Here is a 15,984-nt window from a genome sequence, read left to right as displayed (position 1 = left end):
GTCACTATGCTGGAAACATTGAATAGCAAAAATTGTAAAATCCTTCTAGGTGGCGCTATTAAAATATAAATATATAATAAATAAAGGAATAAATAAATAATCATAAATATATTAAAATAAGGGGGTCTTCAGCGGTATAGACCCAACAGTTTGAGTTTTTCTATAACTGCTGCTCTTTCATTTTTATATTTTGTTGACAATATATTTGCCCTGTGGCACCATGCTGCCTCTCACAGGTCAGTCTTGGTATTACAACAAAAATGATTTGGGGGAGTGACCTTTGCACATTTTTATTTTTCGTCATTATATGTCGAGTCCTTCACAATTAAACAAGGGGTGCACGTATCTCACACTTAAATCAATAAACCCAGTTTTTACCAGTTCCAATAAAATCCTTATGTTGCAGTTTCAACAGATGGAGCACATTGAGATACCTTCTCTCTTTTTTTAGGTCAAAACAGCAAGAGTGCAAAAAGTCAAGACGTTTGCGAGAAACTGTATGCGTGTCATCCAGCCAATGGCTTTATCCAGCCTTATCCTGAAGCATGAAACCACAGTGCATGACACCCTTCTATGCTCTGCACAGATACGCCGATTCACTGTTAGCACAGAGATTTGACAAGCCAGACTGCACTCACTCACCAGTGCGGGTCAAACGGATGACTGTCACAATCTTTTTTTCTCTTGTCTAGTCTGTCACTGACATTCTTTTGCTCTTTCCCTCAAAGTTTGACAATTTAATACAAATTCAACAGTGACAAAAGAATACATGAGAGTAAGAGTGAAAGAAGAGACATCCGAAAGGGAATCGTCTTTACGGAACGATACACATGGATGGATGCTTGCGATGTGACAGCGAATAAAATCATTGTTATTCCTAAATGTAAACTTTCACGTCCAATAGTGAGTTTTGTACTTTTGGTGAAAATGGACATCAATTCAAGCTTCATATTTTTTGTTGCATGACATCAACTAGTGCCTAATATTCTCTTTGTCTTTACTACTCTTACAGTGTCACCTCTATCAATCTCTAAGCCTCTCGAGACCTTCTCCCCGCAGCTTGTGGTTTTCCGTGTGTCAAATGTCTAACCACAACCCCCCCCCCCCCAATCCCCCTTGTAGTCTATTGGTGTTCAGTCAGGTAAAGGTCTCATAGTTGTGCACTGTGAGTGGCCTCTGTTCAAACAGATCAATAGACACTGGCACGTCCCCGCACCAACTAAGGGAAAACAATTAAAATCTATCGATCCTATGCCAGGCTCTTTGATGAATATGCATGTGTCCTTGACCTTCCCTGAAAAGGGGAGAAGGGAGACGGATAGACTGACAGACCGGTGAGAGCATTCACCCTACTCGCTCATAATGTAAACAAAAGGGTGTGACTAGAGGTATGATTACGAAAGAAACCCAAAAATGATATTACATATTATTATCAAGCTGCCTTGTCCATAGTCACATCCAACATAACCTCGAGCTCGCGTCAGGCAAATCGGCTCATTGTGAACCAGTTGCTCTTTTATGAGCCCATTTTAGGCGCCGATTGCTCTTTCGAGAACATGGACGGGGTGCTGCGACAACAGCTGTCCCCTGGAGCCTACCTCTTTTCTAATTACAGACTTGTGACATGCACATGGAGACGTCTCCGTGTTAGCACATCACTGTGCCTGTCCTGACACATCCCTCGGTCACAAGAGCAGAGCGGCTGCAGGGGACAGCCCTGCCCTGTCCCCCGTCACCGGGGATTAGCATTAGCATGCTAACAGAAACCCCCCGGAGGGAGAGCCGTGCTAAGGGTCAGGATCACAACTGTCAACAGCCTGCTTTAATTAGCCGAGCTTGGTTATCAAGGCTGATATTAAAGAGCTGCTGAACGGGAAAACAAACAGGCTTAGAAGGTAAATTATCACTTTAACCTTTTATTGGAGGGGAAGAAATAAACAGCTGTATATAAAACTATGATTGCAGCCCTCTCGTTTGAAGCAATCCATCATTCATCACTCATGCACTCCTTTACATCAGTGTGTTGCTTTTATATTGTGTGTGCATGTACTATGTGTGTGTGAGCATGTCACACTGGCCGCCCCCTAACTTGACAGTATCAATGTGGCATTGTCATAGGCTCGCAGACAAGGTGAGAAGCAAAGCGGGTGAGAGGTAGAGTGTATTGTCACTCAGACAGTGCATTACCCAGCTGTTCTGTGGCTGTCTACTTTTTCCTTTAGCAGCATAATGGGAGCGTCACAGACCCCAAGACAGTTGGAGTCTCACTATTCAAGCTGAGAGACCACATCTGCACACAAACACACATACTGACTGCCTAGTCCTGTCCTGACCTACAATGACTGTCAGTGGCAACCTGGGGGTCGGCAAGCGTGACTGTCACACACTGGTCTCCGAGCATTTACCTGCTGACAGGTTTGCAATTAGTCAGAGGAATGTTGTTACTGCGAGAAAGGAGGAGGACAGGCATGAGGGGGGGTCAGTTTAAATGGAGAGTGAGAGGTGGGTAGATAAAGAGGGGAGAAGGTTTGTTTGGGGGTGGCGGGTGCAAGTGAGGGGAGATGTGGAGACAGCAGCAATGGAGAGTGAGAGGTGAGTGGCTGGAGGAAGGAAACAAGTGGAAGTAGGCGTGAAAGATTTCATCATGGAATCTATCAGATGTTAAGGCCATGACACATTTATGGAGTGGTACAAGCTGACTTAACAGAATCCTGCAAAGTTAGGATGATTTCAAGTCTGTAGCATGTCCACCATATAGTAGGAAACACAGCTACTGTATTTGTAACTTTATTGTTGGGGGGAAATTTAAAATTTTAAACATATAATGCTTAATTTTGATGACTATCTACAGTAACACACATGCAAGTCACCGGTGAGATCATAATTAAGGTGCAGACATACTAACGTCTTGAACCGCGTAAAGAAATTCATTTCAGCACCATGGACAGCTCATGGCTACTGCTCTATGACCTGCAGTGCTTTTGAATCCGGATTTGCTCAATCAGCGTGAAGATTTGGGGAGAAATAACGGTGGCTGGTCTTTCCTGTGACATGGCTATATAAAAGCCACCTCTACTCTTGGTGGATGGAACTCATCACCATCCTCTAATGACGTCTCTCCCTTTCTCTACAAGCAAGTAACCGTCCCCTCCTCGGCTTTCATTCCCCATCTCGCTCTGTGTGCGAGTGTGCTCTCGGACTGATAAGAGAGTAGCCCGGGCTCCTCTCCTGGCCCGAAGGGAGTGACAGAGCGTGACCGAAACTGTAGTCCCAAACCAAACACAAGTGGAAATTGGTCTATGGAGCAGGATCAATAGTGAATTAGCCAGTGCGCTGCTTCTACGGGCTGCTCACTCAGCTCCGAGCCGATGATCCATTAAAAAGGCCATGAGTGGTTCCAAGAGTGGCCTCTACAGCTTTGTGTGAGCTACTCACAAAGTACCAAGGAACTGAGGAAGTCCTGACAACTTCACAAGCTGATATTTTGGAATGGGCCATACATAGGTTGATATAAATAGGGTATCATTTTAGTAAGCTTTTAAAAAGTGTGACTACAATGATCAAATTATGAAATGACAAATGATCACTGATATCTCCCGATCTGATCCAGATGATTAAATTAATGGTTAAAGTCTATCAGGGATGTCCTCTAGCAAGGCACTTAACCATACACTCCATATAGGTTCCATTTTAAAAGCTGAATAAACAAATTGTGCTTGACCTTAGCGCTGCCGCCGTACTTGTAGTGTGTGACTAATCGTATTCTTCTTAGAGACATACGGGAGTGAGAGGGGCAGTGGTTAGGGAGTTCCTCATGTCTTAAGATGTGATGTATTCTCTAGTGTTGAGATCTTCTCTCTGGTGCAGGTGTGAGAGCTCAACTAAACTAACCCCACTCTCCGTCCCGACTCCAGGTGTGTGTGTTTGCGTGTGTGTGTGGTGATTAATGAGCAGCAGGCCCTGATGGATTGTCCTGATCAGAGAAGGGACAGTGAACTCTAGACACACACACACGTACACGCAAAGCATGAGGGTATAGATTGCTAAGGAATGCAAGATCACATGTAAACACACAGATCTAAATGGAAACACGTGCAAACTCAAGCATCCACATACGTGCAGACATGCATGAAGTATACGCCCACATATATATTCACACTTGCTGCAGACACACATGCAGCTCAGTCCATTATATTAAGAAGCGTCATCTCAAGCACCACTCTCCACCTGCTCCCCCCCACACACACACACATTCACACACACTGACTTGCACACCTGGTCTAGCAGAAAGAGCACAAGTGACCCCCGTGGGCCGGCACCATCATCATCTCATCTCTCTTTTGAAAGTTGTAATCAAGAGATGAAAGGTATCTGGGTAGCTGCAGGTGAGGCGCACACACACACATCTATACACACACACACACACGTGCATGCAAGGTCAAACTGGTTTGTGGGTTCAGACGTTGGGTCACTGTCATGACTATTGCGTTGCACTTTGCCATGTCGATTGTTTGACTGAGTTCTTAAGGAGATTTACGTCGACTGAGCCGGGGCTCGCTAGGCTCCGGTGCATCACATTTTGAATGTCCCATTTTGCAACGCAAACACATGCAAAAGTATGGATGTACACACACGAATACACCCCCCCCCACCGGTCCCGCACCGAGCAGACTGATAAGGCTTGCTTATCGGAAAAGAAAGGGGAGGGGGGAAGTTGAGGGGTCGCCGTGTGATAATGGCTTTCACCAAATCCCTCCTCTGTCACAGATTAAAATGCCTTGCTTGGAGAGCATTAGGAATCTCTCTTTTCATCTGTCTCCCCTTTTTTTTTTTCTCGTCACTGTGCCGCCGAGTGCCATCGGATTTCTGAGCCAATCTATTGTTACAGGCCTGCCACACATACAAGGAGAAGTCAACCTCAATCTGATAGGCCATTGTCTTATTCTCCCCATCGCTGATTCCTGCTCATGGTATTGATCGTGACGCTGCACCCCCCCACACACACACACATCGTCCTGTGTGAAGGAGTGAGTTTGTCTGCGAACGGATATTTGAACTTGAGTCAATCCGTTTAATCCAAACAACATATATTAAACATGAAAAATAAGCATACTATAATAAGCTACAGAAAAAAGACGGATGAAAAAAAATATCTTGAAAAGTTTACTCTGATAAAAAATATTGCAGTCTAAAGAATAATTTCTGGAAAAAAAAATTATTCGGCAGAGATTTGCACTGTACTGAATACCGTTCAAGTTGTCTTCGTAGAGGCCGATTCTTGGTGTAGCTCTCATTACACTGTGTGGGTATACCTAATAAAGTGACCGGTGAGTGCCACTACTCTACCACTAGTGCTTCCTTCTACCCTTTTTCCTCCCCTCCGCCATGCCTCACAGGTCCGTCTGTCAGCCCTCTATAATTATGAGGAGTGAGAGTAATGTGTTGCAGTATGAATAGGATTGTCGGCCTGATTGTGATGTATCGGCTTTCATTACCATGTCCAGGGCTGTGGCCTTCGCCATGTAGGAAATCCTATTTAGGCCCTAATTTAGGAGCCTCCCCCCGACCGTCCCGCCTGATAGCAATCACGCACAGTAATTGTGTGCTGGGGCAAATGACAAGAGTGGAGACTCAGACGTGGAGGGAGGGGGAGGATGGAGGGTCCTGACAATGATATATCTGCATAGTTTTATACTCAAGTTATTCTGTGCCCAATATTTTTGTTTGCCATGCACTTGGGTGGTTTGTCCGTACGATAATAATTTAGGGGCCATGTACGACTTTGATGTGACGTTATGATGGACAATGTCTCAACAATAGCACTAATTGGTAGGAGGGATTGCACTAACTCAATAATTATGATTTATGGGATAATCTGTTGGGAATATCTCATTATTCCCTGATTTGACAACATCATGTCGCCAGCCCTGGAGCAATCAATATTTACACATTTCCCATGTCCAAGTATCAAAATATTTCATTAGTTCCTGTTTAGGCGGCACTTATTTTCTGTGATAACATTGAAGTAGGTCTGACTCTACTTATCGGCGAGGAGATAATCAACGTCTAATTGACTCATTTAAATACTGTTTGCCTGCAGGAAGGCCTTTGCGTTAAATGTTTGATTGCCCTCTTATTATCTGTCATTAATCCCCTCTGCTCTTAATAAGGACTTTATGGGGCTTTTTTTCTGGTGGGGGGGGTTTATCTACCTCAATAGTCACTTTGCATAATTAAGTAGAATATTCAAAAATATGGAAAGGAAGAGGCACTCAGGATTTGACTAATGGTCTTTGTGGCAAAGAATTCCAATTATGGGCAAGCTTTTGCATTTTATGTTCTGAATCGGGTCATGATTCATTAGTTTGGGTCAATGTGGGTTGAAGCCGTTGGCTCTTTTGTCTATTTTTTTTATACGACACCTCCACCACGATATTGGTATTATTATTTTTTTTACACCTGTTGTGTTTGAGAATCGAGGGACATCCGCACTTCACCGTGCGCTTTGGAAGATATACTGCACAGCAAACTTTAGCCATCCGTTACAAAGTGTCAACGAGGCCGACAGGGTGAGACAAAAACTTGTCTGTGTTTATTGCTATTATTTTAGATTCCTGTAGACTGAGCTCTGCCCTAATCTCTGTTGGGAACTTACTGGGCGAGCATGACAAATGGGCGGCAGAGACTCAGGCAAGCGTTGGCTCCTTGGAGAGGCTCAGGATGGAAGTCTCACTAAGCTCAGTTCACCCTGGATTGTCTTGGCTATGGCCGACACTAACTCCACAAGTAGAGAGGCTACAAGCAAATAAGTAGAAGTCCCTATAAATTCCTTGCAAGGGTATGCCACATATCATTTGCTATACCAAAACAATCCAAGATCCAAGACAGGAGTGGTATAAAAAATACAAAACATAAAAATAACTATTTGCTGACTTGCCTCATGTTGCTCATTGCTACAAGCTAGCGCCAATAATTTATTTTTAACCTTTTGGATTAAGTTTGAAACAACAAACAAGAGTCTATTTGTTACCTTGTCCTGGAGGACAGAAAATGCATGTAAAATTTCAGGCCATATTTAATCGTGGAATGGTGTTTACATGTAATTATATTTCTTCTTTTTGAACACAGGCAACAGTGACTTTATGGTTAGCGCATCTGCCTCACAGTTGAGGGCGTTTGGGTTCTCCTGTGATTTTCTGGGTACTCTGGTAAATTCAGGTAGGCTTTAAATCACCCAAATAAGTCCAATGATTAGAAAGTAGTTACTGGATATAATTCTGAATATTTGTATTTCATTAGATGGTACACTTAATGAAGTGGCCCGTGTGTGACACACAAAAAGCCTTTCCTATTTCCAATTTGCCCTAACAATCCAGGTCAGATCGACGAGTTGACGCCTTGCCAGCTCTACTTTAGTCTACGGCATGAATACGAGCACATATAAATGACTTCAGTATAATGGGGTGGTCGTGTGGATGTACTCTGAGCCATGACAGTGACAGCGCATGGGAATAGAACGCATGGAAGCCTGCAAACACCTCTCCATCCCCTTTGTGCTCTATGCTCCTCTGCGCCCCGCTGCCTCTCAGCCACGGGATCAGCTGCAGACGCTAATGAAACGTCAGTCAGGTAATTGAGGTTCTGGCGGTGGCGGGCCAACCAGGGCGATGACACGAGAACGCCGACAGAACCCAGCGATACTCCCCGCCCCCCCCATGGTGGCTGCTCCGGAAGCAGCAGGGTGTAAAATATTGGGTTTAAGCTGACTTTTCTCCATCTCTTCCTTTTTGGGCACAATATTGTTAACCACATGTTGCACTAGCAGTGGCGGAGTCAAAGGTTAAAATATTTTGTTATGGCGCCTCAGAGTGATGTTGCCAGATCTGTCGCTTACTGACCTGCACGGTGAGTTATGGGTAATGTTTAATTCTCTTGCCGTGACAGCTGTGAATCCACATGGCAAATTGGATTTCTTACTCTTTGTTGAGATTGTGTTTGAGCAGGTAAGGAGATGAATGAAAGACATTGGCTGCACCGCTCGGCTGAGGTCCGTCATATTTGACGCTCTCGCTCACAAATCAAGTTTCTTTCTGACTGTCGTCGCTTGACCTCAGGTGGAGCTGTTTTATCCGAGTGGGTAATCACACGTCTGAACTAGGCGGGATGCTTTGTGACACCTTTGCTGACTTCATCACGTAGTACATGCAATCATTGAAAAGTCAGATATGTGGACAAGGTGAATAACGTATAGTTCACAATTGTTTTTGACCACCGGCTTGAAATATGCTTGGTTGCCCTAGGTGCCAGACCAGATAATTAAATTCTTGATGTTGTTTGATTTTTCTGGGATTTGATTCAACATTTTCAGTCATCCCTGATATGTAACATGTACAGAATAATTCTCAGCATTTTATGATTTTGGAAGGTTGGTAAAATTTTCGGTTGTTTTTTTTGAGGACCTTCTGAGTTAACCTTAGCACGCCTCCCTCCAAGAAAAAAAAACATTCGAGCTCTGCCAGTGTTTTGTCACCCAAATTAATATATCATGTCAAATGAAATAAAATAAATCATCCATGTTGTTTAATTGTTTTTATCTAATGATCAAAATTAGATCAACGCGGTATGTGTTTCCATCCATAACAATGTAGGTGAGTTTGAAGGACAACGGTTGACCTGAGAATAGAAATGGGGAATAGGAAGTCTCGATTTAGTCCAGTCTCTGTCCTCCATTCCTACACTACACTCAGCTCTTCCTCCCCAAGGCTTTAACGGAAAAGAGGGACAGTGAGGTTAATGCTTGGCTGTAAGCACTGCTTAGTACTAGTGATTGGGTTGCAGAACTTCCCCCACAAGCAAGCAAAAAAAAAAAAAAATCCAGTGCAAATGACTTCCACTGTCCAACCCTGTGGGCACTTGTGATTTTCAACTCCTCTTCTTCCCACCCTTTGCTATAGCTTTGCGTCCCACAGAGGTCATAGGTGAATTTGATGTGATGATTAAAAGTTTTCCCCCTCAAGGTGACCTCAATACCGGTGGAGGTGACAGTCAAAGTCGGTGACGTGAAGATGAGAGACGGACATGTGGGTGACAATTTTTTCAGGGCGCATACATGCACTACACAGGATGCTCGGGTTATGCCCCGCCCCCTTTTGTTGCAATCAATGATTGTATGTGACATGATAGGTATAAAGTGGCGAACCTCGGCAAGGAAGCATCGACAATCTAATCATTGTCACATCAATGATTACCACAAGGCGTGATGCATTTGAAGAGGCCTCTATCACATCTGCAATTACCTGCCTCTTCCTACATTAAGCCCGTCGCTACACGGGCTCCCTCCTAACTGCATGTTCAATCACTCGTACCGGCGCCAGCCTATCGGTACGGCCGAGCGACCCCTTCCGCCCGACACTGACGTATGCTCGCGATTAGCTTGGATACAGTTCAATTATGATAAACAACCCGTGCACCTCTTAGGCCGTGATTAAAGCTTTCAGCTGGGCCTTGATAAAGAGCTCTCATCAACACCACGTACCACACGCCACACTTTTCACGTCGGTGTTGCGAAACACACCGAAAAACCCGCATCGAGATCTTCTTTATCATTCACACGCGACTGGTGAAGCAATACGCACTGGCGCCCTCCGAGTTTTAATTTAGCCTATAGTATTTATTAATAATCTCCACCTTCTCAAAGTCTAACTTACACGATACACCCGCCGCCTCGGCCGTATGACTTAAGATAGGTTTAGATATTGAGAGATAAGAGGGAGAGCGGTTTTGATGAATAGATGAGCAGTGATGAAGAGGAGATATCAGAAAGAGAGGAGCATTAATCCAGCATCGGGCCGTGGCAATGGAGCTTGGGGGGGGGGGGGGGGGGGAAAGGAGGGGGCAAAAGAAAGATAGCCTCTTGGCTGTGTTCTGTCAAGGGAGAAATTACACATTTACGGAGGTTTTTTCAAGCAACGACGGGCACCATAGATCAAACCGCTGGATTTATGAGCCAATTTTCAACATGAAATATAGACACAGAGAATCAATTTTACCCATGTTTACTTGCCTTCTTTTTTCTTTCTTTCTCTCTAAATCAAATGACACACGAGACAAGAGTTTGGAACCCTAATAGCGTGGAAATCCAATTTAACTACATTATTGGGTGTTGTTAAAAGGAAAAGTGATCGAACAAAATTCATCAAAATTATTACAATTGTTAGTTATTTACATTTTACTCAATGCCTCAATTTCTTTGGAACACACAAAATCACTGGGTTAAGAATTTGACAGATCCAGGACGTTTTTGAGATTGTTTTGTACAAAAACTGGGTTATTTTGTAGAAAACAACCCAAGATGTTAATTTGACCCAACTTCCAATTTTTTAACCCAAACTGGTTGTTTTTGACACAACAGAGTGAATTGGAGTTTACACTATATAAATCCGAAAATCCAAAATTATATTTTAACAAACTATTCAGTAAGACTAATATTTTTTTCAAAAAGAAATTACAAGTTAAAGCACTTGACACTTTTACTGTGTTTTAAGACTGACGTTGAAGCATTTCCCAGCATTCACGGGACCCCAGTTAACAATATTGGTGTGTATGTAATTAAACATACGCAGTGATCTCCACTTCCGGGCCAACATGTTAACAATTTGCATAGAAATGATGTCAACATAGGTTAAATGACACCATTGACACGCAATTAGCGGAATTATCAGGAGGGAAACTAATTACATCCCAATGACTGTGCCAACACACTGATGGCTGCTTAATTATGGTGGTAATGAAGTCTTTAGTTGTCACTTAACGTAAATGACACATAAAGCAAAGGAGTCATGCATCTACATTCTCCCTGGCAAATGTGTATTCAGATGTAATTTTCCTAACATTAAAGTCTCTGACAAGGGTGCCTGGAATGTTTAAAAAAAATAACAGGGGTACAAGCAACTGAAAAAACACAATGAGGTTTATTGAACATTAACTCAAGACTCATCAAGGTCACCCGAGGACAAACAAGAAAAACAAGTCCACGGTGATGAAACAGAGCTCATCAGAGTATACAAACATCTCCGCTCAACATTGCCACGTTATTAGAACACAAAAAAAAGGGTGTCTCGAGAGCTTTGCGGATTGTGGTCTTCTTACTCCAGAGCCGTCTCTTTCATTCCCATTCATTTCAATTACAAAGTCATCCCCATCTTCTTCCCCATGTTTCGATTAGCTCAACCTGGCAATTTACAGTTGATCTTGCTCTCATCTAAGGCGGAACATTGGCGAAAGTAGGTAGAAGAGCAGTAATGGAATGAAATGTCACTCAGATGTTGCCTTTGTCCCAATGATGGTGAGCAGACTGAGCCTGGATGGTTCAGGCGAGTGCCATTTAGTAGTAGTTGAGAAGATGCGTTTGTGACTGTAGGTGTGTGTGTGTGTTTGTTTGTGCGCTTGCGTGTGGCATCTTGCCGCGTCTCTCGCATGTTCACCGGTCACATTTTCTTAAGGCGGGCCCTCATTCCCGTCCCCACCTTGTCCCAGTCTACATCAGGGTTTCTTCACCTTCTTCACTGATGAAGAACTGGATGCTGATTCTCTCCGCTTGCGCTGGAATGCGATAAATGGTACAACGACGTCAAGACCAATTCAGGAGTAACTCCACTTAACTCCCTCTCAAATTGTAAGATTCCATTTTCCTTGAATGACCATTGTCGTTATTGTGCCTTTTTCCACAAAGGACTTTCTTCAAGCTTCTTCTGATTGGCTTATTAGACAGAGTTGACAAGGCTGAGAATTTATCTTCATATGAGGGAAAAACAATGGTGGGGACAGTGTTTTTTTGTAAAAACAGATTGTTCTATTTAAAATTAAATACAATGTATTTCCTCATACCGATATATATAGATCACGTACATACGTATATACATACGTGTATATATGTACGTATATATATGCACGTGTATATACGTACACATATACATATACATATATACACACACATATACATATATATATATATAAAAATATAGAAAACTGTGTATATACGTATATATGTATATGTATACGTATGTATGTATATATATATATTTATATATACGTATACACTATATATATATAAAACTGTGTATATACGTACATATATACATGTATATATGTACACATATATGCACATAGTATACACTACATACCTGTATATATTTTTGTATACCCATTTGTGTTTAAACATATATTCATATGCATATGTACTATATATATTTTCTCTATATATATATACACATACACTATACACAACCTTTGACCCATATTATTTAAGAGACAATACATTTTAAATTAGTTGATTTAAAAAATATATATATTGACCCAGTGGAAATGACAAGATCAGCGATAAAGCATGTACACAACATAAAACATGATTACCTACCCCCGGATGTCAATTACTGTTGACAGACAGCAAACTCACCGAGTTGGGGGTCAGTGGAGCTCCCACCACATCAATGATCTGCTCCTTGGCTTCAACCTTGATGTCATCAGTGCCAGGCCACACTTGGCCTTCACCCACCGGAGTGGAAGCGGTCATGCTGTTGGTGGCAGCGGGTTCTACGCTTTGCAGTGTAGACGTGGCCATAATCCCGCACGCTCCTCCATTTCCGACCTTCAGCAGAGCTTCGTAGCGGTGTCGCAGCATCTGTTGTTCGTACTCACAATTGCTGTGTGCCTGCTTCAGCTCATAGAGGAGCACCAGATCGCTTCGCAGCTCGTTGAACATCTGCACAATTTCTTCTGTCGGCATTGGGTTGAGATCTTGGGTACAAAAACAACAATGTTAAAAAGATCAAATTAATTTAAAGATGAGGTAAAAACGGGTCAAAATTGGCTCAATCAATTGAACAAATATTTAAAGACATTTATAATGCAAATGGTTAGTGCACCACAAACCTACAAAGTTGAGATATAATGATCAAAATTGGCTCAATCAATTGAACAAATATTTAAAGACATTTATAATGTAAATGGTTAGTGCACCACAAACCTACAAAGTTGAGATCTAATGATCCTATAAATGTATTAATTGCCAACAAAAGGCAAACTTCCATGCGGTGTGTCTGTAATGGGAGGAAAAAAACTCACACTCACCCACTCCTTGATCCACCAGAATCTGCTCAATTGCCTTGATCTTCTTCTGGCCCACCGAGCCTGGCAGTTTCATCTTTAAATAACACAAAAACACAGCGTGTGAGCGAGACACACACACAAATATATGATTGAAGGTAGGCAAGGCGTATGATGAGAAATAAATAAGGCTCTTTAATTCATATGAAATGCACTTCAGCGGGCCAGATCAAAATGTTTTCATTCACTGATCTCTGTCTGACTGATTAGCAGGAGGAAAACTTCACTCCATACTTCATCAGTCTTGGAAGATGAATAAGGCTCCAACCATTGCTCTTACAAATACCAATACTAACATGTCAGCAGCAAAATTAATCATTGCGGTGCTAATGAGGGATAGGAAGCAGAAGTTAAAACGTTCTGGCTGGAGTGTCTTGTTGATGTTAAAACTTAAATAAACTGGTACAACGTTTAGGTGTTTGGTTCCTGAAAGGTGATGCAAGGATTCTGCTTGATGTCAGCAATATGTTGGAAGCAGGTGAAATACTATAAAAAATAAATGTGTTGGAGTAGTGGTACTTACCCTCTGGCTGCGCAGAGAAACTCCAGAAGATTTAAAATCTGGAAATTTGATGCCTGCTGTCTCTGGAACAGCCTAAAGTAAAAAAAAAAAAAAGTGAGTTTTATTGACAGTGTCAGAGAGGTTTAAGATACAATAATAAAAATTGAACCACATTTAAGATGATTATGTTAATGCTTGAGTGCTTACAGGTTTTTCCGTTTCTCTTTTTTGTGGAAGCTTCTTTTTGGAAACTCTCTTTTCGGCACGTCTCAACTCTGTGGTTGTGTCGGCCGCTTTTATGAGCTTCTGCAGATCTTGAGCGTTTCTCTCCCGCTCCTTCTTCCGCGTTTCAATCTTTCTCAACTCTTGGATCAGATATTCTTCTTCTGCCACCTGTAGGCAAAACAACAGAAGCACAAGTGACTTTAGCAGAGCGGACAAACTTAGAGAAATTCTCCTCCAGAACACTTTCTTTTCATTTTTTAACATTTTGCCAAAAACAAGCTATATATTATGTAAATTTGATAAAATGATTTTGCTTAGTGTGCAATTGCACAACTTAAATAGTGTACTATAACAATTAACGAATTATAGAAAAGCAAGGTTTCTCACTTGTTCAGGGGTACGATTAAAGAGTTTGTCCAGTTGCTCTTTGCGTCGCCTTTCATGACCAGCATCAAAGATGTAGATCTTGGGGTCAGTCCCTGAAGGCGCACGGACCTTGGTCAGCTTCCCGCAAATACCATAGTAGCGCTCTTTGAGATCTTCTACAGACCGTTTCTGCAAGTATGGACAGAGAACTTTGTTATTACTGAGAATAAAATGAGTACTTGTTGGCTCTAATTCTGTAATCTTTAATGTACAATAATGCGATGAAGGAAGGGTTGCTTACTCTGTACTGCTGGTGATCATAGCGGTCATGAACTACTATAAAACGCAGGTCAAAGCGTTTGCAAAGGTCAAACAGGTGGTCCGTCTCCGCTTTGGTCCAGCTGTCATCGTGGAGATGCAGCTGGTATTCCTGCTCCGAGTACACAGGTACCTGTACTGTCTGTTCGGGAAAAACAGGAATATGGTGAGAATGTATACATATTAGAAAGAAATGTCTTCTGGCCACAGGGAGTTCTCAATTAGCACCTTGTTGAAGCGAGCAAAAGGATAGTCTTTGCCTTCTTCTGCCACCCGTCGCCAGTGGTGGAATATGGCACCATCCCTTCGAGCAGGATTACTGAAGGACATCCACTTCCAGGGACGAACCTTTTTACAGCCCAATTTGGCTTTAACTGTTCTGTAACCCTGGGTGGTGTCACTGGGAAGTAGTGGGGGCGCATCCCTGCAGAATGTCAAAACCAAACACTTTTATTATTTTATATATACAAAAAAAATGATGTGTGTAAGGAATAAGAGAATGAAAATAGTTAAAATGTTAGGATTTTGTTATGGTGGGAATTCAAAAGTGTCATGAAATTAAGTAGTGTGGACTAATTGAATCCAACAATGGACACATGACACATAAAGCACTCATTGAATGTTAATTCAATCTTAAACAGGACAAACAAACACTTAACTGAAAAAGACATACTTTTTATCAGAATACAGCAGCGCATAGACCTCTCTGTGCATTCCCTCTGGCCTCTTGAAGGTCAATGTTTCAGTTGTTTTCTTGGACTTTTTCTGGTATGGATAAAGAAATTGATTACCTATCAACCAACCACACCTTTCACATATGGACTCTTCTTACAACTTCTTACTAGTTGTAATAAGTACTGTTTAACGCTCACCTTGTCGGAATTGATGAGGTCTTTCTTGCTGATCGGGCCATCGTTATCCCCTCCCGTCAACTCCAAAATGTCCCTCACATCAGCACCGGTAGCCATGATGCTAAGCTATATACTGACGCTCCACTCAACTCCTAAATATAGCGTATTCATGTACCAGCGCTTTTTTATTGACGTCTACAGAACGCGTTGCGCGGCGCAAACTAAGGCTAACGCTGTCATTTCTGCTGTCTGTTTCCACAGAATCGCACAGGACCACGATGTGCACGAGACCTATTTTGTTAAGTGATTTAGTAGATGGAGTTAAGATGAAGGTTTATCGTAACGATTACAATTATTTGGTTTTATATCCTTTGCTATTGTTCTGGTTAGCTAACAGATAGCTTGTATTATTTCCGGCTCCCTCGCCGGCGTCTTCTTCGTTGTCTAACATAGGTCGCGATTATACGAAATGGCGCCACCAACAGGAATGGATGGCTTTATGTACCTACGGTGCGCAGCGAATAAATATGTGTACTGCTTTTCTAATTGTAGCGTCTG

At 42.3% G+C, this 15,984-nt stretch overlaps 1 protein-coding gene across 2 annotated transcripts; it reads right to left on the bottom strand.

Annotated features, from left to right (window-relative positions):
- Positions 1-10,951: 10,951 nt before the first annotated feature.
- dmap1 (DNA methyltransferase 1 associated protein 1) lies at positions 10,952-15,896 on the bottom strand. Of its 2 annotated transcripts, none has more exons than XM_049721850.2 (10): positions 15,448-15,896; positions 15,249-15,340; positions 14,804-14,999; positions 14,559-14,717; positions 14,279-14,446; positions 13,874-14,059; positions 13,688-13,759; positions 13,123-13,201; positions 12,455-12,795; positions 10,952-11,601 (listed from the first exon to the last, which is right to left on the bottom strand). In XM_049721850.2, exons 1-10 carry the CDS (start codon positions 15,541-15,543, stop codon positions 11,542-11,544), a joined length of 1,449 nt encoding a protein of 482 aa, XP_049577807.1. In that variant the 5' UTR covers positions 15,544-15,896; the 3' UTR covers positions 10,952-11,541. The 2 variants fall into 2 exon arrangements, with proteins under 2 accessions (XP_049577807.1, XP_049577816.1); XM_049721859.2 differs by having other exon boundaries at positions 13,129-13,201; positions 15,448-15,895.
- Positions 15,897-15,984: the final 88 nt, after the last annotated feature.

This window comes from Syngnathus scovelli, chromosome 10, assembly GCF_024217435.2.
Source record: "Syngnathus scovelli strain Florida chromosome 10, RoL_Ssco_1.2, whole genome shotgun sequence".
NCBI lineage: Eukaryota > Metazoa > Chordata > Actinopteri > Syngnathiformes > Syngnathidae > Syngnathus > Syngnathus scovelli.
The sequence above is the reverse complement of the archived record's forward strand: the minus strand, read 5'-3'. Positions and strand labels throughout refer to the sequence as shown.

Coding starts and splice junctions, on each gene's coding strand:
- dmap1 (XM_049721850.2), bottom strand. CDS start 15,543: ATGGCTACCGGTGCTGATGTGAGGGACATTTTGGAGTTGACGGGAGGG. Junction 15,000..15,248: donor CTGCTGTATTCTGATAAAAA/GTATGTCTTTTT, acceptor GACATTCTGCAG/GGATGCGCCCCCACTACTTC. Junction 14,447..14,558: donor ATGATCACCAGCAGTACAGA/GTAAGCAACCCT, acceptor CCATACTTGCAG/AAACGGTCTGTAGAAGATCT.